The sequence below is a fragment of the Toxorhynchites rutilus genome, chromosome 2, assembly GCF_029784135.1.
Source record: "Toxorhynchites rutilus septentrionalis strain SRP chromosome 2, ASM2978413v1, whole genome shotgun sequence".
Taxonomy (NCBI): Eukaryota; Metazoa; Arthropoda; class Insecta; order Diptera; family Culicidae; genus Toxorhynchites; species Toxorhynchites rutilus.
In genome coordinates, this window is record NC_073745.1 from 266,844,094 (window position 1) to 266,871,801 (window position 27,708).

A 27,708-nucleotide genomic window follows, 5' to 3' on the forward strand; every position below is an offset into this window, starting at 1 on the left:
GCACCACTTAGATTTGAAATCCCAAGCATTGCTTGTTTGATCGACAGATCATGTTTATTTGAGGAAGGTCTAGGATGGTTTTCAATTTGTTGTTAGTAAAGTAAAGTAATTTTTCAGTCATTTTCACGAGGCTGATGTAACATGAAATATTTGTATCGTTCTAATATTGCACAAACCAAAATCCACGAAACTTCACACCAATCATTTATCATCTCGATTTTGATCGTCACAATAACGAACAGTGACGCTCGGATGACAGTTAAACGGCAATTAACGAAAAACATGAAGAAGATGAAAACATAATCAATCCGTTTTCGCTGGCAGCCATCACAGTTCGTCGTTGGCAATCGCAGTGCAAAGTTCGTCTTTTGTGGTGTACGTTCTTGTGCAAGAAAAGTGAAAATTAGTTGGAAAAATTCCTGGAAAATTAACCAAAAACTGTGCAAAAGATTGTGAGTATCTTTTCGTTTACATTTTACCATATAATAAGCCATTATATTGCCCACTTCGAATTTCGCTCGCGGTGAAATTTTCTTTTCTAAACGATGGTATGATGAAAATTGGTGACACACCCTATCAAGTGATCGAAAAATTAGGACCGTTTTGGGTCATCAGAGCTTGCTGGAATGTAATTCGAAATCAAAATCGATTTTCCAACAAGATGAATGATAATTGGGCCGCTTTTCGCCGATGATACCGTCGCCGTTCGCTATTACTAATCCTGCTGCTGCTACCGCTGCTGTTAAATGAGGAAAATTTTCCTCCCCCATTTTTTTTAGCAAAAGAAAAATCGATAATATCACTAACGTTTAAAGGTCGCACCTTCAGTATGAAAATTGTGCTATTTTCCGGTAGTATGTACCCAAAAAATAAGTTGCACAATTTAGTAGATCTCGGTTTGTGGGCTGTTAGGAAGAACAGAACGGACATCTAATTGGAGCTGTATAGCGCGTTCGCTGCTGTTGTATGAATTCACGAACGATTACGTCATCAGTTGCCGATGTTTATTTTTAGTCGCGTTACGGAGTTTTATGCTGCTTGTGGTGTTTGTATTGAAATCGTAGCGGAGATTTGACCGATGCGATGCAGCCATCGTTGAGAGCTACAGACGATTTTCAGTGAGAAAGTGGATGAAATGGTAGCGATTGAAATGTATGAGAAGGAAATAATAGCATGATTAATTGAAAAGCAACTTGGAGAAAATGAATGAGAGATCAAAAGCGGAAGGATTATATTTCAAGTGGAACATTGAAAATCGTATAAATAACCTGGCGAGAAAAGTTATCATTGACAAGTATGAATTTCCTATTGGGTTTCATGTTTTGGATTATGAGAAACACTCTACACCAATAGGAGCTTCGTTTTTCGTCATCTGGCTAAAATGATGTGTGACCGAATCAATGCGGTTCATCCTTCGAGTGACGTTTATTAAGGCAATTGTTTTTTCCCCGTATTTCTGTTGTCGAATTCTTTACATACGGCCTGTTCACGAACGTCACTTCATAATTCATTTCGTTTTCACCGTGAAGTGACGTTCGTGATCAGGCCCATAATCTCCTTTAAGTGCGATTCACATACAACATCCACATCACGTTCACGTTCCGTCCCGTCACGTTGCGTCAATTATCTTTCCAAGCAGTTCTTATGCAAACATTCACATACACCGGCAACGGCAACTTCGACTTGCCGTTGCTGGTGTATGTGAATGCTTCAACAGGAATCGCATGGAAGAATAATTGACGCAACGTGACGTGACGGAACGTGAACGTGACGTGGATGTTGTATGTGAATTGCACTTTACTGTGCATTGTGTGTGACGTGAGATAGCCAAGTCGCTTGCTTCCTTATTAAACTTGCGTTAAGGCTGATTTAGACGATGCCAGTCAGCGCTCTAGTTGAAGTATCCAGTGAACAGAGAACAGACACTCTGTTCAAGTTCGAGGCCAATTACTTGTTCGATACTGGTACAAGTAACTTGAACAGAGTGTCTGTTCTCTGTTCACTGGAACTTCAACTAGAGCGCTGACTGGCATCGTCTAAATCAGCCTTTAGGATGTGGTGACACTGCTTTGGAGTACATACGATAACTGGCAAGAAGAAAAAACCTATTCTGTTTGCTCAATGCAGACGAATTCATACGATGCGAGGGGGAAGCAATGTAACCACACCAATACAATCCTATATACAGTAATTTACATTTAATGCGACATGCCGAGGCACCACTCAGTGTCGCATTGGAGAAGTTTTTGACCTGTAATTGGACCATCGCGAAGACTGGTACAGTGTCGCTTCTCGTGGCGACTTTCAATGTGGGGCCATAATTTTTGCCCCGAACTCGACGTTTATAAAAATGTCCAATTAAACGTGTCGCATTACAGGTCTGTCCAATTGACTAGATCTCGTATTAAATGTAACTTACTGTAATTGTTTACTTCTCACGATTACTTGAGATTCAGGCAGCCACATTTTTGTAAGCAGCTGCAAGTAGTGTCATCGCGGCCTTACATTTGAACTCCAATATTATACCCGAGTCGATAATTGGCGATCTAACGCAAAACGTAAACGATCGGTGAGTCATCGGGCATTTGTTTTTGAACTAAGAAAATGATGCTAATGTAACCTAAAACTCAAAAACAAATCACGTATATTTTACTTCCGGGCTTTCCAAGGTAGTTCTCACATGCAGGAATCGTGCATTTTTCTACTTGTGTTTGATTGTACTCTCGAATTTCCTTCTTTAATTCAACCATTGTCAACATTTTTATAGTTTTCACTACTGAAAGAGGTAAATAAATAACATGTTATATATAAAATTGCGCAGAATTAAATTTCTTACAAACTCATCGCAATCAAATAATCTTTTATGATTATAACATTGTAATTTATGGAAAGAACTACAAACCTTCCATATGCTCACATGGCAAAATTTAAAACCATCATCACTTTCACCGCAGCGCCGCCTAGGTGTAGATTTGTACGTTAGATCGCCAATAGAAGAGGACAGACTGCAAATCTCATTTAATGACCAACACGCCATCTGCACTCGAGTATACTGTGTCTCGAGCCATCCCGCGTCATTCGCTATGCAGAATAAAGGCTAATGTATCGATCATGATTGGATAAAGTAACGACGATTATAGAAGAGATCTAGAAAACAAAACGGATGACGTTCTACATGTAGTGTTAATCTAATTCTAAATTAAATGACTACCTTCAATAGAGGGGCGATTCTGGTCAAACAGCAACGAAAATGTCTCTGTTGCAAGAAAAACATTAGCATAAATTGAGAGATTGATGCAGAGCAGCTACGTGTATTAATCCAATAAAACCGCATAGTTGTGTGAGAAATATTCGCTCATCTGTTTCCTGTCTCCAAATATAGGAGAAAAGAAGGATGGCTGGAGAGATAAAACACAGGTTGGGCTGAACAGGTTTACCATATATCGGATGCGAATCCAGCGTAAGCCGCTTTTGGTGGTTATTATACCTGCCACCAAAGGTTTCGAGGCATGATCATTACTTGATCTTGTACGAAGTCTATACGAAGCTGAATGCAATGATATGTGAAGAACTATGTACAGAATAAACAAGATTACCAATTAAGCATTTCCTCAGATACCTCCACATATCGATTCATGCACTACATTTCTCGCGTAACTTTTTAAAACGACCTATCTACATTGATCGATTCCCTTCATTGTCCTCTTTCGATAACCACGATCGTGCAGACAGATTTGACTAAAGAAAAAGTTGATGAAGAGAAATCGATTAAGTCACTTACACCCCTTGCATACTAAGCCCCTCACATAACAATACAGTAGAACCCTGATTATCCGCGGAACAGTCGGGCTAGGTCACCGCGTATAACGAAAATCGCGGATAACGCAATAAAGGGCTGAACATGAAGTGTAAACATGAAAAAATATATTTTAGCAAAATAAATGACTGCAAAGTTTCAGGTCAATCGGACATGATTTAGGGGTGTCTCAAAGCGCATAAAGTTTTGATTTGTTGATCCTGATCGTTTTTTTTTCATGCCAAATGACCTCAAAATGCATAAAACGTTGGGATCTGGTGTCATCTCGGAAAAAAATTTTCGGACGAAAATCGACCTTCTGAGTGGCAAAAAGGTATGGAGATTATTTAAGATTACGTAAAAAAATCATTGGTTGAAATCGGTCCACTAGAGAAACTTGTAGAACTCCCACCAGTTTGCAAAACTTAGTTTCGAAAAAAACGCGTTTTAAATTTTGGATCCGCGTTTCTTACGCAAACACTTAGGTCCACTAGTTGATGTGTAACTTTGGAACGGAATATTGGACAAACCTGGGACCAAATCTACAGTAAAGTAGACATTCCAGAAAACATTTTAGGCCAGAAATATCTTTTTATTTTTTTAAGTTTCCATAGTGTAATAACCCCTTAAGCTGAGACCGTCTGAAAAGATAAAATAATGGTCGATGGGCAATGTTTCTATGATACATCCGCGACATACACGGAACAAGGGTCTCCAAATTTGCAAGGGGCACTGGAATTGTCAATGAAGATGCCGAAACAAGTGGACATACTTATGAAAGAAACGGCAGAACATTCTATCAGAATATCAGAGTTATTTTTGATTCTTTGAAGCTGGAAGAATGATCATTTCGGTCTTCTAGAATTCGATACTTAGCTTGAGAGATCATATGAACCTGTTCAGAATATCTTGTAACGATTTTTACAAAATGGTAGTGTTAGTACTCGTGATGGAAATTACTCTATTATCTGCAAGTTGTCTCATCGTGCAATCTATTGATAGACAATCATACATATCATTGACGCAAAAACTATACAAAATGGGCCTCAGGTATGAGCCTAGCGGTAGGATCATAACATTATATTGGACCTATATCCGATGCTGACCGCTGTATTGAGCGGCGAATTCGTCTCCGGGAAGGCAACAAATAGCAGGTGCTACCGAGCAAGTAGACGAACCAACCGAAGCCTCAAACAACAAACAGTGGTCATAACCCGGGCTCGTAAGATCAGGTGATGGATGTGTTTTGAACAACCACGACTTATGTGAAAATCGATTTCCAAGTGGTCAAATTCTACAAAGCTTCGGCTGGCGGCAGGATTCCTAGCAGATTCTAGAATATCAATATCATGATTCTTGCCAAGAAATCCGTTTCTATGGCAAATAATCCAGCGTTTTTGTGATGAATAAGACTATAAACTCGGAAGTATTCAAAAGAGAGGATTTTACCCTTCATTAAGTGTTAAGTTGGTCCAGTTATGTTTTGGCAAGATATAGTTAGCTGCCATTACAGCAAGAATGTCCCACAATGGTTTCCAGATAATTCCAAAAGAGCTGAGTCTTCAAAATTATCCCCATTTCCGCCAAAAAAAGAACCATTGGGCGATGACCGGAAACCGGAAAGATGAAATAAGCAGTTACTAACGACATTCTTCAGATGAGGAATTGATGGAACTGGCCGGCCTGAAGAAAGTTCGCATCAGCTGATAAACGGTATCAAGAAGTAGACAATTGCATTGCAATAACGATGAATAATTTGTTTAAATTTTTTGTCATGAATTATATTTTTTTATCTTAAGAAAGTTTTCCGATTGGAAGAGTTATAGAAAAAATTGAGGATGGATTTCATCTGTGATATAACTGTAAGATTGACGTAGGATTACCGTTGGCTTAGCAATCATTTGTTTGGAGTTGCATCTGAATCAATTTTCAATGAATATTTTTAAAAGTCCAAGCAAGAGCAAGCATAGAGCTTCTTTCGTGCATATTTTGCGGATGCATTCTGAAGTGGAAAATTTTGCACATCCGTTCAACATGGTAGAATTAGAAACGGGATTGGCCAGAGCGAGCATAATTGACCCATCCAACAATTATTATAGATATAAATTTTTGGGATTTCAATAGATTAGTTTCAAATCAATTTTTGAGTTACTGAAACAATGTTTTGGATGCGCAGGTAATAAACATCATTCGTAGACCTTTCATCTTTCTTACGCTCTTTAAGTTGTACTTGAGGGTTTGATGGCACCCCTAAAACTCTTTTTAGAAATGTCTCAAAGTCGGGGTACTTTTTGTTATTCGCATGGGGAAAAACCTTGCGTGTAGCTACGCTGCCTCCTCTTCCACTTCCTTAGCCTACACTTACCTGGAAGCTCCAGCTATCCATAGTAGCAACTCGTTGTTTCGGTTGTAGGGGATGGTAACTTGACCAGGTCTTGCAGGCCGATTTGTCCAAAAGTTTAAACTCGATCCGGTCGTTACCCCTATCGTCTCGTATCCCGAGAACCGAATTTCTATTTTCGGACCATTCTTATTATTTTTCTGTCAGTCCAGTGACATCTGGTGGCGGGTGTTGGCATGTCCAGTTAAGGGTCGTGTACCAAGCCGTGACGGTGCAACGCCACGTTTAGTTTCTCTCGACGGTGATTTCTTGGAATTCGAGAACTAAAACGCGCTAATTTCGTGTGCCTCACCTGAACACTTCCACGAACAGTCAAAAAGTGGATTTCCGAGCTGGCACCCGCTTATATACATATTTTTGGGTTTTGAATAGCTTGCTTTAAAAGCAATTTTTGAGACATTGGAACAAATTTCTAGATCAATAAGTAACAAGCATATAACTCGTAGACATTTTATCCTTCGAAAGAAGTTTTTTATCATACCACTCCAAACATGTACAGTGTCGGAAAAACATTATGATCACTGCTTAACCAAAAAAGAAACTGACATAATTCTGAGAAAAAATAATCCAATCTGCACATTGATTCAATCGAAAATTATAATATATTTTCATTGTTCGAAGAAATTTATAACATCTGTAGTTGAAACAATAGTTTTTTATTTAAAAATGCGTTTTAAGCATTGGATTGGATTGTTATTCCAAAGTTTTGTCATTTTTTTTTGCTGGAGCTGTGGTCTTAATGTTTTGTCCGGCACTGTAATACCAGTAAGACCGCACACAATTAATGAAATAGATAAGTGTTAAAGTTCTTTAATTAATTAGAGATGAATCACCCCCAAATGTGACACTCGCACAACTACGGGTTGAGTACATTCAATGTTACGTACCAAGAGATACCATTCATATCTGGGTGATTGAATTGCCGTTATATACGTGGATGGCAAAAGACGAGAAAACGTGCTGCGGCTTCAACGCCGGAATTCAGGCAGAATAAGAGTAAAAGGAAAACATTACAAAACGAGAACGTGAATAGAATAATGAATACACTGCGCTCGATTGACGGTACTCGTAACACACTAATTCCACGTTTTTGATTCGTTTTGTTCCACATTTTGATATGAAATATGTTTCCTATGTCTGAGATAACCGAATTCATTGTATTTATTTCGGTCGCATGTCGTGTTCATGCAGGTAATTTGGATGAAAGATTAATCAGAATTTGTCTACAGTTCAATATATTTGTACATTATATTTTTGACATTTTACAATCTATAATCTACGATGCCATTTATGATGATTCCAATATATTTTATAATAACCGCACATTCGTTTCGCCAGATCAAATGAAATACAATTCCTTTTCCACGTCAACTCCTGAACTTATGTAATAAATTTTGAGAGGAAAATACTTATAACATACAGTTCATTGAAACCTTGTGGAAAGCAAACATCAGGTAGAGGCGATGGTGATTATAATAGCGACGCTGGAGCGTATCGAACAAGCCTTTTCCTTTTGCAGTTTTGCACTGCTGTGAAAACCATTTTCACCCATGAGTGTTATGCTGCTGCTGCTGGTGCTCGTGATGAATATCTAATGGCGAAGAAAAACTGCAATAACAAGCGATTTTCTCGTGTAAATCATCTTTACTATCGCATAACAGCAAATATGTCAATTTGTCATGGATTGCACAATAATGCTGGTTATAGATTTGGCCTTCGCAGTGCGCATTGCAGACTTTTCAGTTAGAATACAAGACGCGCGTCGGTATCATCGGCTCTCGCGTGTGATTTCGATGTGTTTTTGTCTTTCTAATGTTATATATGTTCCGAAAGCAAAAGAGAGTAAGATCAGCAGCAAATCGCGTTCGAAAGTCGGATACAATCATTATCGCCTTCACCATCCTTTCCATTCCTTTCGTTCACACTTGTGTGTTAATCCTTGTGATGGTCATTCCTGTTGACACAGTTTTGTCCCGTTACCGACACTCATGGAAACACCTTTGATCTTATGGGTATATGCGATGGAAGTACACACGCTAGCACACGAATGTATGGGAACGGTTGTTGTTTTTTGTTGCTGTCGATTTGTAGCGTTTTTTCCTAGATACTAATACAGGCTGCAGTCACATACACTTTTCCTCCACAATAAAAAAAAATCACATGAAATAGTACACGAGACTCCCACCGATGTGATAAGTTGCAAATCTGACTTGCTCCTTTCTCTCTCTTTCTACCTTTCTTCTCTTCTCACTGACTATCCGATGGTTTGCAAAAATTTAGAAATCCAAAATCATTGTCGTTCTGGGACGCAGGTGAGTCGATAGAGGAGCACATCGTGCACAGAAAAACAAATGGCCCATCCAGCAGCTGCCGGTGGAGATCTGGACGCCAGCACGCCGGACGAGAACTTGTTCATAAATGCGTCCGATGGTCTGCCGAACGAACATCCGGCGCTGCCCAGTGCTTATGATTCGGAAAACGAATCCAATCCGGTGGATGACGGTCTTTTAGAGGACTTGCCGACGTCAATCATCGTCACCAACATACACTCGGAGGTGTTTGCCAGTGTTGAACTGAAGGCCCGAATGGAGGAACTGTTCAAAACCTTCTCTGAGAACGCAACTTTCCAGTGGTTGAAAAGTTTTCGACGGTTGCGGGTGAACTATGACACTGCACTAGCGGCGGCGAATGCGCGCATCCAGCTGCACCAGTATCAGTTTGGGAAATCTATAATTACCTGCTATTTGGCCCAACCGGTCACACCGGTTTCGAATAAGAATCTCAAGCCACCAGCACCTGTCAAACAGTTTCTCATCTCACCTCCAGCGTCTCCGCCCGCCGGCTGGGAACCGGCCGAGGAAAATGAACCCCTCGTGAATCACGATCTGTTGGCGGCGCTGGCCAATCTAACACCAGGTGTGATCCACGAGATCCACGCTCAGACGGATAACCACCCGGGTATTGTGTTGCATACGGCAAATATGGGAATGCAGGAGGATGGTCACAGTAACAAATCGTCCGGTGGCAGTAGCTTCGATGATGACGACGAAGACTTTCCGCGGAAGGGGCGAATCGTGCAGACTCGATGCCCCGAACGTCAGGATTCCACCTAAGAAGGGACCACGAGAAACTCGGCCCGGCTCGAGGGAGATCGTTGTTAGATATTTTGTGATTTTATAAAATGAATGTTTTTTCGGTTTTGTCTCATTGTTTTTTTTATGAATCTCTGTGTCGTATGTATTGGATCCGAGATCTGAATTAGAAATCGGATTATTATTTTTATATCAAATGACAGCAGAGTTTTTTTTTCGTGATGATTATAAAAAAAGGAGTCTATAAGTGTACATAGGAACTTCAAAATTTGTAAATACATTAATTATCTCTCGTGCTTGTTTACACACACATACACCAAAAATTCGTGTACAGACTGAGTTAAGAGCACTCACATCCTTACTTCACTTTGTTTTAATTAGAATCGGTTACTTTGCAAATTGAGGGATTCTTAATAATTAAACCAGCCATCCCGACGATATGTTGCACTCACGAAATAGGATGAGGTGCATTCACACCAATATGACATAAATTTGTTTGTTTCAACGAAAGTGAGACAAATTGTTCAATATACAAAAAACTTTGAGAAAATGTCGCACGCAGGTGCCATGAGTAGCGTTTTGTCGAGCGGGAACGAGAGCGGATCAAATGATTGAATTTGGCGATAGGGGAATTTTATTGATTATGTTTAGTTACAGTTCCAATAGCAGTTCATGAGTCACATTTCCACTTTGAAGATTTGAACGCTAAAATACCTACTTCTATGCGCCAGGAGTCCTGATGAATCTGCAGTAGATTTTGGAGAATGTAAGAACGACATGAACAAAGAAAATTAGATTTTTTAGAAAAGTCTATTATCGATTTGTAGGGACAATTGTGGACGAGAAAATCATTGTCGGTCCTCTAGTTTGGTCAGAACTGAACGTGTTAAAGCGCTGAATCATTTTAAAATTATGATTCCGAATTCTAAAAAGATTGAACACGAAAAAATCTGGACACGAAAATCTCATCGGGGTTTATTAGCGTTATTAGCGTGGAGAGATAAGAGGATCTCTTTCAAGGGAAATTAATTCCGAACGCAAAGGGTTGAAAATGCGTTTTGTTTCCTATAGTTCAATGTAACAGTTATGCATCAGTAGGTATCATGATTATTGTACGACCATCGTTACAGTCTTCCTTCCTACCATAGGCCATTGCTCGAACTTTTCTTCGTATACGGTCCATAGTTTTTTGCATGAGCCCTGCTCCCACTTTCATGGTTGCCAAATCCCATTTCCGATTATTATCCATCAGTTAAATTGCAGTTCCACCCTGATTGTTCAACATGTACTTCACAATTGAACAGTATTTGCTAGTAATTTTTTGCTGTTCCATTGTTTGATGGAATGTTAGTAGTGATAGCTGATAAATTTGCTGATTCAAGATCCCAGAAGTAACCAAAGTTCGTCTTGAATCTATGATCGAAAACTGCCAGACAGAACTTTTGCCGCACATAAACACGCATTCAAATTTTCGTGTAGTTTCCTCGAGCGTTTCTTTATTTCCTGGGCCTGCTTTGCAATCCGGTCCGCTGGGTAACATTTGCCCCTTCGCCGCTTCTCTCTATGATAGTTCCGGACTCCACTTGAAAAAAACCCACTACTTTCGAATATGTTTTAGGAACCATTGACGTTGCTGGTCAGACTGTCCTCGAGAATTTCAGGAATTTTACTAGCTCTGTTTTGTACTCCGTTAAAGAGACTTTCAGCCTCCTGGGCTGGTTAGTCTCTGTAGCACAACCTATAACATGCCGCGAGGTAAAGAAACATTTTTTTAAAACAAAATAACAAATTAAGGAATGAAATAACCGAAAAATTACACTTATAAAAACATTCAATCCTTATTTGACAATTTTGTTGCTGTGGATTGGTGGATTGCAAGGAAGTCCGCTGACCATGCCCTCCGGCCAGTGGAGAGGAACCCGTATCGTACGAAGATGCCGACTGTTCTTGTTCCCCTTAATCGAGTAAGGATCTTCTAAATCTAAATTTTAAAGTATAGGTCGACATTCTTCAGGAAACAGAGCGGCGGCTCTCGATAGTCGTCGCTAAGGACAGCACGGATCCTTCTGCTGGTACTGTAGAAATTTCAGAAGTCTTAATATTTCGTGCAAACACAAAAGTTGTGTTCGACTGAATTATGATGCATCATACGTAAAGAGCCCACTGGTGAAGTTATGTGACATATTGCATAGGCCGGTTCTTAATCGGTATAGTATTCGCTGTTACTTCATTGCTTTTTTTGTCATCGAACCTAGTTGTGGAGCCTTTAATTTTCCGGACGTACAGCCTCGTCTCAGCGATTTTTTGCGAAAAATGCGCCGAAAGTGTCGATAATCCATAATTCCGAAATGACCGATTCCGGCAAAGCGATCGGCTGTTTCATTGCCGGCTATGCCACTATGTCGGGGGACACACATGAGGACCTTATAACCAGAGGTGCTTTGATCTGGTTACTCCGATGGCATCGATGGCAATAACCGAGTCTGTCATTATCAGGGTCGGCTTGGTTGACGGAATCGTGGCAGCTTCAAAAATTCCGGTTGTTCGACCGAGAACACTTGATTGTTGTGGGCACTTACCCCGAAACCGACTTCTAGCATGCCTTCGGAACCGTTCGTGTAGAGAATCTTGTAGTTACGGTATTTTCCTAAGAAAAGTACGACAAAGGTTTGCAACTCTCCGCCGTCGCGATTGGAGATCGGTAGAGTACCTGCGTTGAATAGCGGAATAGTTCGATTGATTCCGAAGAAGTTCTCTCGAGAAGTTTTCCACAAAGTGTAGCAGATTGCCGTCTACCCCGCAGTCTGCCAGTGACTTCAAAACTAGTAGAATTCAGGTTTGGTTGGATGCCTTCTCCAGATCCAAGGCTACCAATTATACGTGCTGTTGATTTATTTTGGTTTCAGCTACCACCTCTTCAAGGGATGTGAAATACGTGTTTGTATCCATCCCCGCTCGGGAGGCAGATTTGAATGAAGTTCAATTGAGCTGAAATTTAGCACAGGATGTTTTTTCCGTGCAAATCGACCTTTTGCAGAAGGTTTCGTTTGAGAATTTGAGATATTCATTTACATTGGCACCTTAAACCGCTTAAACCAGGTTCTGTCTTGTATTCCGAAAAAAAGACTAAGTTCCAGAAAGCCGATTTTCAATCATTTTTTTTGACATAACAGTGTATGTAAATGTTGCAAGCAATCTTAAGACATTGGTCATAATTTTTTTTTGAAAACCCACATTTCATTTTTCAGCTTTCAAAAAACTCAATCTTTGACGTCTTTGCGACACTAGTCATGCCAAGCCAAAAAATGTTTTTAGACAAAATGCCGGTCGTTTTAGGAAAAAACTTTTTTTAGCACACTTTTTATGTTAATTTTAATTTTTTAAATTGGCAAATTAAAAATATTTTTTTATTTGGTTTATGCGATGTAGATGCGCATAAAGATGTATTCATACCAATTTTGAAATAAATCGGCTCAGTAGAGCTGCAGCTTAGAAAAACAAAGTTTCAAAAAACGCGTGAACAAACCAGCTCAATAACGTATCACTAAAATGGTAACCAAGGTAATAATTAGAATATAACCAAAGTAATAATTAGAATTTCGAAAAATCCTTCCAATAAAATTTGATCTCAGAAACAAAAAAAAAACATATTTACGTTTTTACTGTGTCCAAATTTTTCGGTGCCAAACTTTTATTTGCGTTGTTCATTGAAAATGGTCACATAGAAGTTAGACAGAGTGCACGGAATGTGGAATGTGGGAACTAAACTTTTAATCGTTTTTTGAATACTTAAATCCTGTCTAATTGTCGGAAAGTTATGATCCGATTTCGATCCCGAACAATAGGCGGAGTATTTGAATAAACCCATCGTCATTCAATGTAACATCAGTGAAATAAAATAAAAAATTCACACTTTAAAATCAACGAATAAGTATTTTAAACATTGCTCCAGAAATTTTGCATTGAATGAAGATATCATTTTCTGCGAATTTTGCAGTGAGCATCATGAATGTTGCAATGAGAATCGCATGGGGAACATTTTCAAACGAAACGTTCCGTTCCGTCGAGGATCTATTTTGAATGGAAATGGGACTATGCGTTGCTTTCAATCAATTGTAGAGAGAACAAAACATCACCGCGTACACAAAGGCAAGCATTCATAGCAAAATTTAGAAGAACGGAAAAGCTACAGCGCCGACTCTAGAGGCAAAAAGAGAGAGAAAATATAGCATTCTGACATACAAAAAAATAAATAGATGACATCAGCGCGTTTTAGTGGCAGTGAATTTAATCAACTAACAAACACAGTGAGACTCGGTAGTTGTGAGAAGAATCTCGTTCGCGATTAGGTACGGTAAACCTCTGATAGAGAAGGAACACATAGATGATGAAGCATAATTAATCGAAATGAAATGAAAAATAGATCATATTTATGTAGAAAAGTAGGCAGAAATGATGAGATATCGTCACACACAAAATTAGAAAAAAAAAACAACAATAAAAGAACTATGTGTGTGCAACTAAATGTTGAATCCTAAGTAAACAAAAATTTAAGAAAGATGATAAATAGCACAGGGGTAACCTATGCAAGTGAGAAATTGAATTACAAAATTATGTATACCGTACATGTCAAATAAAGTTTGATATAGATTTTAAAAGGTCCACACAAACGCGCGCCCTCTCTTATCAATATTTTTTTCCGAAATACCTCAGAGGAGATATCGATTTTTCTTTGCATACCACGTTAATCCGTTCATGTTTAACAGCATAGTAACAGCAGCGGCAGCGCAGTTGAAATGTTTGGCCATTCAAAGTGGTGTATATTGTAATTGAAACTATTTTCTCACAATTTCCAAAACATTTTGCAGGAACATAATTATAGCCGACAAATAAGAAATAAATTGAGGACGACTGTATTCGAGTTTGCGTTACGAAGAACGCGTGTGTAGTACACGATACGACTACTGATAAGATTAACTGATTATTACATACATAAAAAAATAACGAGAGGTGCGTATTGCGATAACACTATTTTGGAAGACGATGAAGTCATCGCCAAATAAATTGAATTCAATTATTCGACAGTAATCATTCTTGTTCTGTACTCGTAGGTGCAGTCCCACTTTGAACCACAAAACCATGGAGCAGTTTACCCCCAAGGAGGTAAAAATCCTCGAGAGCGCTGAGGATATTCAGGAGCGCCGTGAACAGGTGCTGAATCGGTACAATGAGTTCAAGGTGGAAACGCGCCACAAGCGCGAGAAGTTGGAGGACTCGCGTCGCTTCCAGTATTTCAAGCGGGATTCCGATGAGCTGGAAAGTTGGATCCACGAGAAGTTGCAGGCCGCCTCGGAGGAGAGCTATCGTGATCCGACGAATTTGCAGGCTAAAATCCAGAAGCACCAGGCGTTCGAGGCCGAAGTTTCGGCCCACAGCAATGCGATCGTCGTGCTGGATAACACCGGCCAGGAGATGATCAACCAGCAGCATTTCGCTTCCGATATTATCCAGCGCAGGTTGGACGAGTTGCATCGTTTGTGGGAACTGTTGCTGTCACGTCTGGCCGAGAAGGGAATGAAGCTCCAGCAGGCTTTGGTGTTGGTGCAGTTTTTGCGTCACTGCGAAGAGGTCATGTTTTGGATCAAGGATAAGGAGGCGTTTGTTACTGCGGATGAGTTCGGCCAGGATCTTGAACACGTGGAGGTATTGCAAAGGAAATTTGACGAATTTCAGAAGGATATGGCCTCACAAGAGTATCGTGTAACGGAAGTCAATGAGCTGGCCGATAAGCTGCTGTCCAATGGGCATCCAGAACGTGAAACCATCACTCGTAGAAAGGAAGAATTGAACGAGGCTTGGCAACGCCTTAAACAGTTGGCCATTCTGCGCCAGGAAAAACTGTTTGGAGCTCATGAAATCCAACGTTTCAATCGCGACGCCGATGAAACCGTTGCGTGGATTGCCGAGAAAGACGTTGTCCTGTCGTCCGATGATTATGGACGTGATTTGGCTAGCGTACAAGCGTTGCAGCGAAAGCATGAGGGTGTTGAGCGCGATTTGGCCGCTTTGGAAGACAAGGTAGCAACTTTGGGCGCCGAAGCTGGTCGCTTGTGTAGTATTCATGCCGATCACAGTGATCAAATTCGAGAGAAGCAAGCGGAAATTGCCGCCTATTGGCAATCGCTTACTGCCAAAGCTAAGGAACGCAAGCAGAAATTGGACGAATCATACTTCTTGCATCGTTTCTTGGCCGATTTCCGTGATTTGGTCTCGTGGATCAACGGAATGAAGGCGATCATTTCGGCTGATGAGCTTGCCAAGGATGTCGCTGGAGCTGAAGCTCTTTTGGAGCGCCATCAAGAGCATAAGGGTGAAATCGATGCTCGCGGGGATAGCTTCAAAGTCACTACCGAAGCTGGTCGGCAGTTGCTAGAGCGTGAACATTATGCTGCAGCAGAAGTTCAAGAAAAGCTGGCTGCTTTGGAGAGCGACAAGAGTTCACTTCTCGCTCTTTGGGAAGATCGTAGGATCCTGTACGAGCAATGTATGGATTTGCAACTGTTCTACCGTGACACGGAACAGGCCGATACCTGGATGGCCAAGCAAGAGGCGTTTCTTGCTAACGAAGATCTTGGAGATTCGTTGGATTCCGTCGAAGCGTTGATCAAGAAGCATGAGGATTTCGAGAAAAGTCTGGCTGCCCAAGAGGAAAAAATCAAAGCTTTGGATGTTTTCGCAACCAAGCTGATCGACGGTCAGCATTATGCTGCTGATGATGTGGCACAGCGTCGTTCCATGCTGTTGGCTCGTCGCTCAGCTCTTCTCGAGAAATCCTCTATTCGCCGTCAGCTTTTGGAAGATTCGAGTGCTCTGCAACAGTTCGAACGAGACTGTGATGAAACCAAGGGATGGATTAGCGAGAAGCTCAAGTTTGCTACCGACGATAGCTACCTGGATCCGACTAACTTGAATGGAAAGGTTCAAAAGCACACCAACTTCGAGCATGAACTTACTGCTAACAAAAGTCGCATTGAGGATATAACCACCAATGGACAGAATCTGATTGAGAAAGGGCACTATGCAGCAGATCAAATCAATTCGCGCATGCAGGAAATTGTGACTTTGTGGGAATCGCTTGTTCAGGCATCCGACAAGAAGGGTTGCAAGCTTCAGGAAGCTTCCCAGCAGCAGCAGTTCAATCGTACTGTCGAAGATATTGAGCTGTGGTTGAGCGAAGTCGAGGGGCAGCTGATGTCCGAAGACTACGGCAAGGATCTGACTAGCGTGCAGAATTTACAGAAGAAACATGCTCTACTGGAAGCCGACGTGATGGCTCATCAGGATCGTATCGAAGGCATCAAGGTAGCAGCGAATAAGTTTGTCGAGAGTGGTCATTTCGATGCAGACAATATCCGCAACAAGGAAAATGCTTTGTCCAAACGCTACGGTGCGTTGGCCACCCCGATGACTGAACGTAAGCAGCGGCTTTTGGATTCGCTACAAGTTCAGCAGCTTTTCCGCGATCTGGAGGATGAGGCTGCATGGATTCGCGAGAAGGAACCTGTGGCAGCCTCCACTAATCGTGGTCGTGATTTGATTGGTGTCCAGAACTTGATCAAGAAACACCAGGCCGTGTTGGCTGAAATTAACAATCACGAGAATCGCTGTGCGGCTGTAATCGCTAATGGTGAGCAAATGTTGACCGAGCAACCCTTCGCAGGTGAAGAAATCAAGTTGCGACTGGATTCAGTGAAGGAGCAATGGAGCTCACTGAAGGAGAAGGCTAACCAACGCAAACAGGATCTGGAAGATTCGCTGCAGGCTCATCAATATTTTGCCGATGCTAATGAAGCCGAATCTTGGATGCGTGAGAAGGAGCCCATTGTTTCAAATCAGGATTATGGGAAGGATGAGGATTCCTCGGAGGCCTTGTTGAAGAAGCATGAAGCGTTAGTTTCTGATTTGGAAGCATTCGGTAATACCATCCAAGCTCTGCAGGAACAAGCCAAGAACTGTCGTCAACAGGAAACTCCCGTTGTTGATATTACTGGAAAGGAATGTGTTATGGCTTTATATGATTATACTGAGAAATCTCCCCGCGAGGTTTCCATGAAGAAGGGAGATGTCTTGACTCTGTTGAATTCGAACAACAAAGACTGGTGGAAGGTTGAGGTTAACGATCGTCAGGGTTTCGTACCGGCTGCCTACATCAAGAAGATCGATCCCGGTCTAAGTGCTAGTCAACAGAATTTGGTCGATGGTCATTCAATCGCCAAGCGTCAGACTCAAATCAACAGCCAATACGACAATCTGTTGGCGTTGGCTCATGAGCGTCAGAATAAGTTGAATGAAACGGTTAAGGCATATGTGCTGGTTCGTGAAGCTGCTGATTTGTCCGCTTGGATCAAGGATAAGGAAAGTCACGCCCAAATCAAAGATGTTGGTGAAGATTTAGAGGAGGTTGAGGTTATGCAGAAGAAATTCGATGACTTCAACGATGATCTTAAGGCTAACGAAGTTAGACTGGCTAAATTGAACGAAATTGCAGTCCAGTTAACCTCATTGGGACAGACTGAAGCTGCATTGAAGATTAAGACCCAGATCCAAACTTTGAACGAAGAGTGGGCGACTTTGCAAACCATTACGCAGGAACGTGCAAGTCAACTTGGATCTGCTCACGAGGTTCAACGATTCCACCGTGATGTAGACGAAACCAAGGATTGGATTGCCGAGAAAGATAATGCTTTGACTAACGACGATTTGGGCAAGGATCTGCGCGGTGTTCAGACCCTTCAGCGTAAGCACGAGGGTTTGGAGCGTGATTTGGCCGCTCTGCGCGATAAGATCCGTCAGTTGGATGAAACTGCGAATCGACTGATGCAATCTCATCCGGATACAGCGGAGCAGACTTACGCCAAACAGAAGGAAATCAATGAAGAGTGGCAACAGGTCGTCGCCAAGGCTCAACAGCGCAAGGAGAAATTGCTGGACTCGTACGATTTACAGCGTTTCTTGAGTGATTACCGCGATTTGATGGCCTGGATCAGCTCGATGATGGGGCTGGTCACTTCGGAGGAGCTGGCAAATGATGTCACCGGAGCTGAGGCGCTGATCGAGAGACACCAGGTAAGTTATCACTATTCCGTTTGTGTGTGAGATTTAATTATTAGAAGTTTTTAGAAAAAAAATTCCATTTGTATTGTCTTGAAAAAATTGAATTATCAATGTTTCCATTCGAATATACTTCATCAGGTTTCCGTATTGTCGGAACTAGACACTGAAACAGAACCCATCTATGTTTTACACGATTTTTTGTTTCTACAAACAAAGTACAATAATTTGTGTTTCATTGATAGATTAGCGCTGAAATAGAAGCTATATTTTCCCACCAGTGATTCACAATTCTAAATTCAACGTTTTAATTTCCCGTAGAATCATCGTGCTGAAATTGATTTTCGTTACGGTGTCCCGCAGGTATACGTTCGAATAAAGATTAAGTTCTCAAAGCTCTAATAATAGCAATAATAATCATAACGGTTTTAAGTTGTCATTAACTGAAAAGCGCAAGCTCTCTAAGCCTTTCGTTCTCTAATCAGAAACATTAATAATTTTTGTTTTGTTATGTCTACGCAATATTGGCGCCAAAAAGCAGTTTCTCCTCTTACCTTCTGTGCAAAAACTATGTTGATCCTTGTTTGGTCAGTTCTTGTGCAAACTGACAATTGGTTAGCTAAATTTACTCGTTTCAATGTATTTAACATGCGGAAGCAGAACTTTATTCGTTCACTCACACACGTACTCCTCACCTCAGTAAAACACTCACATCACATCGTGTCAACTCATCCAATCCATAATTGAATGTAATAATGTAATTGTGTGCAGTGTGAGCATTATTCAGGCATGCCGTCATACTTTCGTAAGGAGTGGTGTTTTTTCGTAACTCATAATCATGGAATAATATATAAATAGTGGCTCTGACTACTGTTAAGGCTTTTCAAACATTGCGGAACACAAATTGTGAGCGTAGATGGATTCACAGCTGTTAAGTTCTGATAGACGTTTGTTAAATAACATTCTAGCGTTGGTTGTTAAGTTTTAGTTCATTCTATTCATCAGAACTTCCAGACTGCAGTTCAACTCAACCGGTTCATTTCTGAAGGCTATATTTCTAGTTGTGTCTAGTTAACTTCCATGTGATTATCCGAATCGATAAAATTGAAAGCACTGATGACGATAAAGAAGAATTGTACGCGCTGAATCATGAGTACGAGTGATGTACAAAACACGATATCAAAATTATCATAGGTGATCTGAACGCTCAGGTCGGCCAAGATGACGAATTCAGAACGGTAATTCGTAGGTTCAGCGCCCATCCGCGAACCAACGAAAACGGCCTAAGACATCGATTTCGCTGCTTCCAAGAACATGACTACACGCACCTTATTCCAGTACAGCCTCTAATACCGCTACACCTGCAGATCAGTTTTGATCGATGGCTGGCATTTCTCAGATTATCGTGGCGTTCATATCGATTCAGAGTACTAACGTTCCCAGTGGAACTTTTGTCTACTGAGATGGTCAAACTGCGTTCTAAACTGTGCTTGTGAGACAAATTCCTCTACCACATTAAGCTCGTCGTCGTCGATCACAAGACTACTACCAAGAATAATTCTGTTGCGATCAGTCCCTCCTGCTAGAATGTATTTAGTCTTAGACGCATCCCATGTTCCCAAGCCCATTCAGCCCTGCTTCGTGTTTAGTCGAGTATACGCATAACACCTTCCAGCGCCACGTTGAGGAGCAGACAGGAGAGCCCATCGTCTTTTTGAAGTCTCCTGTGAGTCGCAAACTATTCCGACAGATCACCTGAGATCCGCGCACCGTTCATCGTTGCCTGAACCAGTCTTGTCAGCTTTCGGGGAAAACCGTGTTCATCTATGATTCTCCACAGCTGTCGTCGGTCGATTGTATCATATACGGAAAAAGAATTTAGAATTGTGAAAAGATGGAGATGCTTCATCGTTCTGAAGAATCGCGGAAGTTCTTCAAGGAATTAAACTGTTCGTACAAGGGTTTTTTGCCGCGGGCCGAAATGTGCAGGAACAAACAGGGAGGCATCTAGAAGAACGAACGCGACAGGAGCAGACAGGAGACCAAGACGGTGTTGATGTGGACTACACCGATGCAGTGGATAATGACGATGTACCATCTCCTACGGTGAGTGAAGTTAAGAAGGCCTTTAATCAGGTGAATAACCACAAATCCGCTGGTAAGGACGGCCTCACAACGGGGCTCTTCAAGGGAGATCTGGGAAAACTTCTACAGTGTATGCATCGGATGATTGTCAGGATCTGAGACACAGAACAGCTACCGGGGGATTTCCATGATGTGTGTGTCATGACAGAATCTGCCCAATCTATATAAAATTGACAAACTGGATTATGAGAATTATCATGCAACCACCAACCAAAATTGTGTTTCAGATTCTATTTCGTCGTCTCTTGTTAATAGTAAGCAGATTTGTACAAAGTTATCATGTCGGGTTCGTACCTGATTGTTCGACGTCTAACCAGATATTTACATTGCGGGAGATCCTCTAAAAGTGCCGTGAGTATCAAGTGCGCTACAATAGATCAAACTAATGATCGCAATGGTTCAAGGCTCCTACAGAAGAAGATAAAGTCGCTACACACCATTTCTTTGTCGACTTCAGAGTCGCATATGATACCGTCGATCGACGACAGCTACGGAGAATCATGGAGGAGCACAGCTTCCTCCTGAAGCTCACGAGACTGATTCAGGCAACGATGAACGATGAAGACCAAATCTATCCATGATATGTAGCACCACTGTAAATAAACATTCACGCTGCATTACTGACGATGGAGCCTGTAAATAAGTGGATGATCGTTGCCAGATCCTAGACACGGGTGCGCAACGTTACTATCTTTCAAAACTACGCGTCGACCAATGCTGCCATCGCTAGCTGAATGCTCTCGACTTTAGCGGACAAGAAGCCGAATGCCAAAGACGCAACTCGCCGACAGTACTTCGAACAGTTGCTCCAGGTCCCGATAGTCAACCAACCACAGACGCCTCGGTAAGAGTCGTCTCCAACTACGTCCCAGGAGTCAACTGCATGTCAGCCGAGATGCTAAAAGCCTGCGCAGCACTCATCGTGCAAACTTTCCATAATTTATGCTGTAATATCTGAGACACCGCGACTTCTTCTACCGACTGGATGCAGGGATGCATGATTATTATTTTTTCACAGTAAAAGAGGGAAACCCCGCTTCATGTAACAACTGGTGCGGAATAATGCTGTTATGTACTCTTCTCAAAATACTGTGCAAAGTTATCCTAGGATTCAGGAGAAGATGGATATGACACTCCAACTACAGCAGCTAGTAACAAAGCTGGAAAATGTTTTATAGAAAAGTCCACTACCGACCCACGGCGACTGATGTGGACCGAAACAAATAGTTCATTGTGAGTCCCCTAGTTCGGTCGGGATGCTTTGGGGATTTTCATAAACTTTTGACTTGAGATAAATTAATTTTGTATTCTTTTTTCAATATAGTGAACGTGTCAAGTGCAATTTATCGTTCAAATGAATACTCTTCGAAGATATTAACCCCGATTCTGACAGATTTTTATTTCGAAGTGATATTGCGATCTAGTTTGAATTTGCAATTCACCGCTGATCCGCTGCGGAAATTTATCGGAAGGAATTCAATGAAAATTAGTCACTCGATCTTAAACAAGAATGAGTTTGACGTTCGACTTGATTCGAAACTATGTTCGAAAACAAAACAGCTTAAACGAAAAATATTCGAATGCAAAAACAACTTGAAAGGAACGAGGAATGGGATTTGCCAAGTTGATCTAAATATTTCGATTGGATCAAAATACAGAATCGGTGTGATTATCTGTCTTTCAGTACGTTTGTAGGCCCATATACATTTGGCTGCATTTCATCAAACGGATTTAAATAATTGACATTATGTTTTAGCTAAATCAGCTGCGTGATGAATTGATAATCCCCCTTAAGTGCGCTACACATACAACATCACCGTCACCGTCCCGTCAACTATCCTCTTGGACTTATTTTGCCGACGTCAAAGTTGCCAGTGATGGTGTATGTGAATGCTGCCATACGATTTTCATGGGAGAATATTTGACATTTCATTTCTGTACGCTGACTTCACGGTGACGGGACGATGTATGTGTAGCGCGCTTTATTCCACGCGGCGAATGACATGAGATGGCTCAAGTGACTGCATTCCCGTAGACCAATGGCGTGGCTATAGTTCGTCACTAGGTGAGATTTGAAGTCGTGTTCTCATTTGTTATCGACTCGAGCGTCAAACAGGAGCTAAAAAGTAAGGTGGCTTCCAGAAAAAAGTAATAAACTTTGCAATCTCAAATCAATCAAATCAATGCAACTCCGCTATTCTTTTTTATTGTTTACTAACCTTCGGGTTAATATTACATTCGGATATATGAAGTATAAAACATTATAGGACTTCTTAAATAAATACCACGAAAAATAGACTTGGATTTCAATGAATCGTTTCGTCCAAAAAACCCCGTTTGCATCCATTGCGATGTGGGCCTTACATCAACTGGTCCGAATTCTTCGCATCGTTCATTCACATCATCCCATCAAACAAATCATAATTGCTTTTTGAATGTATTTTTGTCGCTTTAAATCGCTTCGTTGTTCACTTGTATGTGTTATGAATATGTCTGGCATTCCATGCTTACCTTACATCGGTATGTGTTTTTCTCTAATCATCATCATTATGCTAGTCCCGTTGTGATACCCGCGACTAATATTTCATATGATCTGTTTTTGTACTTGTCTTCTTTTTTTGTGAACCAATCGTGGTATCCCTTGAACAACAGGAACACCGTACTGAGGTAGATGCCCGTGCCGGAACTTTTGCGGCTTTCGAACAGTTCGGAGCGGAACTGCTGCAGGCGAATCACTATGCCTCGCCCGAGATACAGGAGAAGATCGAAAACTTGGCCAAGGCTCGCGAGGATCTGGAACATGCCTGGACGGCCCGTCGTTTGCAGTTGGATCAGAACCTCGACTTGCAGCTGTATCTGCGTGACTGTGAACAGGCCGAGAATTGGATGAGTGCTCGCGAGGCTTTCTTGAATGCCGAAGAGGTTGACTCCAAGGGTGATAATGTGGAGGCGCTGATTAAAAAACATGAAGACTTCGATAAGGCCATCAATGGACACGAGGAGAAGATTGCCGCTCTACAGGTGCTGGCTGATCAGCTGATTGCCCAGGAGCACTATGCTGGAAGGTTAATCAATGATAAGCGTTCCGAGGTGCTGGATCGTTGGCGTCACCTGAAGGAGGATCTGATCGAGAAACGTTCACGTTTGGGAGATGAACAGACGCTGCAGCAGTTTTCACGTGATGCCGATGAGATTGAGAATTGGATTGCCGAGAAACTGCAGCTCGCTACCGAGGAAAGTTATAAAGATCCAGCAAATATTCAATCGAAACATCAGAAGCATCAAGCGTTCGAAGCTGAGTTGGCTGCGAACGCTGATCGTATCCAGAGCGTATTGGCCATGGGTAGCAACCTGATTGATAGGAATCAATGCAGCGGATCTGAAGATGCCGTTCAGAAACGGTTGACCCAGATTGCTGACCAGTGGGAGTATCTGACTCAGAAGACCACTGAGAAATCGCTGAAGCTGAAGGAAGCCAACAAGCAGCGCACGTACATTGCAGCGGTGAAGGATCTGGACTTTTGGCTTGGTGAAGTCGAAAGCTTGCTGACTTCCGAGGATGCCGGAAAAGATTTGGCTTCGGTGCAGAATCTGATGAAGAAACATCAACTTGTTGAAGCCGATATTAACGCGCACGAAGATCGCATCAAGGACATGAATGCACAAGCTGATTCACTTGTTGAAAGTGGCCAGTTTGATAGTGCTGGTATCCAAGAGAAGCGTCAGTCGATTAACGAACGCTATGAGCGCATTTGCAATTTGGCTGCTCACCGCCAGGCTCGTTTGAACGAAGCCAACACGTTACATCAATTCTTCCGAGATATTGCGGATGAAGAATCCTGGATCAAGGAGAAGAAGCTACTCGTAGGCTCTGATGATTATGGTCGGGACTTGACCGGAGTACAAAATCTGAAGAAGAAACATAAGCGTCTGGAAGCTGAATTGGCCTCGCATGAGCCGGCCATTCAAGCCGTTCAAGAGGCCGGAGAGAAACTTATGGACGTTTCTAACCTTGGAGTTCCGGAAATTGAACAGCGCCTGAAGGCACTCAATCAAGCCTGGGCTGAACTGAAAGGTCTAGCGGCCACTCGAGGCCAGAAGTTGGATGAATCGCTTATTTATCAACAATTTTTGGCGAAGGTCGAAGAAGAAGAGGCATGGATTACCGAGAAGCAGCAGCTGCTTTCGGTTGAAGATTACGGGGATTCGATGGCCGCCGTTCAAGGTTTGCTGAAGAAGCATGATGCCTTCGAGACAGACTTTGCAGCTCACCGCGATCGTTGCTCCGATATCCGTGACAATGGACAGACTTTGGTGACCAACAACAATCATCATGGCGAGAGCATTTCACAACGTTGTGCGCAACTCGATAAGAAACTGGAGAACCTCCAGGCACTGGCAACCCGTCGTAAAAATGCTCTGTTGGATAACTTCGCCTATCTGCAGTTCATGTGGAAAGCCGATGTCGTTGAGAGCTGGATTGCTGATAAGGAGAATCATGTTAAGTCGGAGGAGTTTGGGCGTGATTTGTCTACTGTTCAAACATTGTTGACTAAGCAGGAGACATTCGACGCTGGTGAGTATTATTGATAGCTTCGCAGAATCATGGTACGTACTGATTTCTTTGCTCTTCTACCTGCAGGTCTCTCTGCCTTCGAACAGGAAGGAATTCACAACATAACCGCTCTGAAGGATCAGTTGATTAATGCAAATCACGCCCAATCGGCCGCTATTCTAAAGCGACATGAAGATGTGTTGACTCGCTGGCAGAAGCTGCGTGCTGATTCGGAGGCTCGTAAGTACCGCCTACTGGCCATGCAAGAACAGTTCCGTCAGATCGAGGATCTTTATCTGACATTCGCCAAGAAGGCATCGGCATTCAACTCTTGGTTCGAGAACGCCGAAGAAGATTTGACCGATCCGGTGCGCTGTAACTCAATCGAAGAAATTACTGCCTTGCGTGCGGCCCATGCCCAATTCCAAGCTTCGCTGTCGTCCGCTCAGTACGATTTCCAGGCGCTGGCCGATTTGGATCGCAAGATCAAGAGCTTCAATGTTGGCCCTAACCCATACACTTGGTTCACGATGGAAGCGCTTGAGGATACCTGGCGCAATTTGCAAAAGATCATTGAGGAACGCGATGCGGAGTTGGCGAAGGAAGTTCATCGCCAGGAGGAGAACGACAAGTTGCGCAAGGAGTTCGCCAAGCACGCCAATTTGTTCCACCAGTGGCTCACCGAAACAAGGTAGGCAATATGCTTTCCCGAACAACTAACTTTTTCCGTACAGCCAATGAACCATCACAACACCACAATGATACCGTTTCTACTTGTATTCTTTGCAAATGGGTTCCCAATACACCGCATTTCGTTCGAACCACAGATACCACATACTGGGCTGGGATAAAAATGGGTAATGACGGACCGAATCGTATTACAAGCAGTGTAGCCAATGCCGCCTTACTTTTATAAACATCCAACGCAAAGCGTGAATATCATAACAAAAGTTAACGCATAACCGGCTGCTGCCCCGCAGTAATTGTTTGAATACATTAATTTGAACCAAACAAACTTTAGCGTTAATTCCTCTTCGCTTAACTGTCAATATTTATTGGGATGATTGTGTTCAAAGCAGACGATTTAAAAATTTTCTTCTCATTCACAGAACCTCTCTCATGGAAGGCTCGGGATCGTTGGAAGAACAATTCGAAGCGCTTTGTCATAAGGCTAACGAAATCCGAGCACGTCGTGGCGATCTGAAGAAGATTGAGGAGTTGGGAGCTACGCTAGAGGAACATCTCATTCTGGATAACCGTTACACCGAGCATTCGACTGTTGGTCTCGCCCAACAGTGGGATCAGCTGGATCAGCTAGCCATGCGTATGCAGCACAACTTGAAACAGCAGATACAGGCTCGTAACCAGTCTGGCGTATCGGAAGATTCCCTCAAGGAGTTCTCGATGATGTTCAAACACTTCGACAAGGATAAGAGCGGAAAACTCAACCACCAGGAGTTCAAATCCTGCCTGCGAGCTTTGGGCTACGATCTGCCAATGGTCGAGGAAGGACAACCCGATCCGGAGTTTGAGGAAATTCTGAATGTGGTCGACCCGAACCGCGATGGTCATGTTTCGCTGCAGGAGTATATTGCCTTCATGATTTCCAAGGAAACCGAAAACGTTCAAAGCTACGAGGAAATCGAGAATGCCTTCCGCGCTATCACCGCCTCCGATCGTCCTTACGTCACCAAGGATGAGTTATATTCCGTATGTTCATTGACTTGCCCTTGTAGTTTATTTTCGATTTTTGATCGACCCTTTTCGTTTGTTTATTGCAGAACCTCACCAAGGACATGGCAGATTATTGTGTCCAAAGGATGAAACCATTCAACGACCCGAAGACAAGCCTGCCTATAACGGGTGCCCTCGATTATGTGGAATTCACTCGAACCTTGTTCCAAAACTAAGCACACGTTTCGAAAGCTTTTAACATTTCAGCTAAATAAATTTTATTTTGGCTTATCCGTAGACGCACGATAAAAAAACAATTTGGCCTATTTATGTCGATAAGTTTTACCTTGCATAAACCTTTTTAACAATGGAATAATTTTAAATATTTATACGAAAGAATATTTTTATGACACATTTGATAATAATTCACAAAACGCTTTCAACGTTCCCGCAAAACAATTCGTTTCTAGTGGATAAGGAGCACTCAAGTTTAACATGTATGGAATCCTTCCGCCTCCGACGATATTCTGACCAATTTCCGGACTAGTAGAAATTGGCTTTGAATATAACCGCTCCCGGCACCGACAAAATTACCGAAGAACGGAGAATGAGTAAAACTATTTCGAATTGACGTATTCGTGGTCGATTATAGAGATAAATATTTATTCAAAGCAGAAAATGTATTACCGTTCTTAGAACAAGCTTTTATCTAACTGTTCGTGTTTTGCAAAAAGAAAATGAAATAGCGAAAGTTAAAAAAAGATGAGACATGAAACAAAAAGGCTTTGAGTTCGATGAGCGGAATAAAAACAGCCATCAGTAGCAGCTTATTAGAGCGAAACGAAATATCAAAATATAACCATTATATGAATGCATTTTCCCTCTATTTATTATTGGAAATAAAACAAAGCATGTCTGAGCACTTTGAAATTAA

At 41.9% G+C, this 27,708-nt stretch overlaps 2 protein-coding genes across 6 annotated transcripts; both read left to right on the top strand.

The window, feature by feature from the left end:
- Positions 1 to 316: 316 nt before the first annotated feature.
- On the top strand, positions 317 to 10,887 carry LOC129771499 (protein sarah). Of its 2 annotated transcripts, none has more exons than XM_055775191.1 (2): positions 317 to 452; positions 8,478 to 10,887. In XM_055775191.1, exon 2 carries the CDS (start codon positions 8,549 to 8,551, stop codon positions 9,308 to 9,310), a length of 762 nt encoding a protein of 253 aa, XP_055631166.1. In that variant the 5' UTR covers positions 317 to 452; positions 8,478 to 8,548; the 3' UTR covers positions 9,311 to 10,887. The 2 variants fall into 2 exon arrangements, with proteins under 2 accessions (XP_055631166.1, XP_055631167.1); XM_055775192.1 differs by having other exon boundaries at positions 336 to 452; positions 8,510 to 10,887.
- Positions 318 to 27,708, top strand: LOC129771497 (spectrin alpha chain). Of its 4 annotated transcripts, XM_055775186.1 has the most exons (9): positions 318 to 452; positions 14,158 to 14,299; positions 14,401 to 18,415; positions 18,722 to 18,763; positions 23,198 to 25,121; positions 25,188 to 25,791; positions 25,928 to 25,957; positions 26,210 to 26,810; positions 26,882 to 27,708. In XM_055775186.1, exons 3-9 carry the CDS (start codon positions 14,429 to 14,431, stop codon positions 27,008 to 27,010), a joined length of 7,317 nt encoding a protein of 2,438 aa, XP_055631161.1. In that variant the 5' UTR covers positions 318 to 452; positions 14,158 to 14,299; positions 14,401 to 14,428; the 3' UTR covers positions 27,011 to 27,708. The 4 variants fall into 4 exon arrangements, with proteins under 4 accessions (XP_055631161.1, XP_055631162.1, XP_055631163.1 ...); XM_055775187.1 differs by lacking the exon at positions 25,928 to 25,957; XM_055775188.1 differs by lacking the exon at positions 18,722 to 18,763.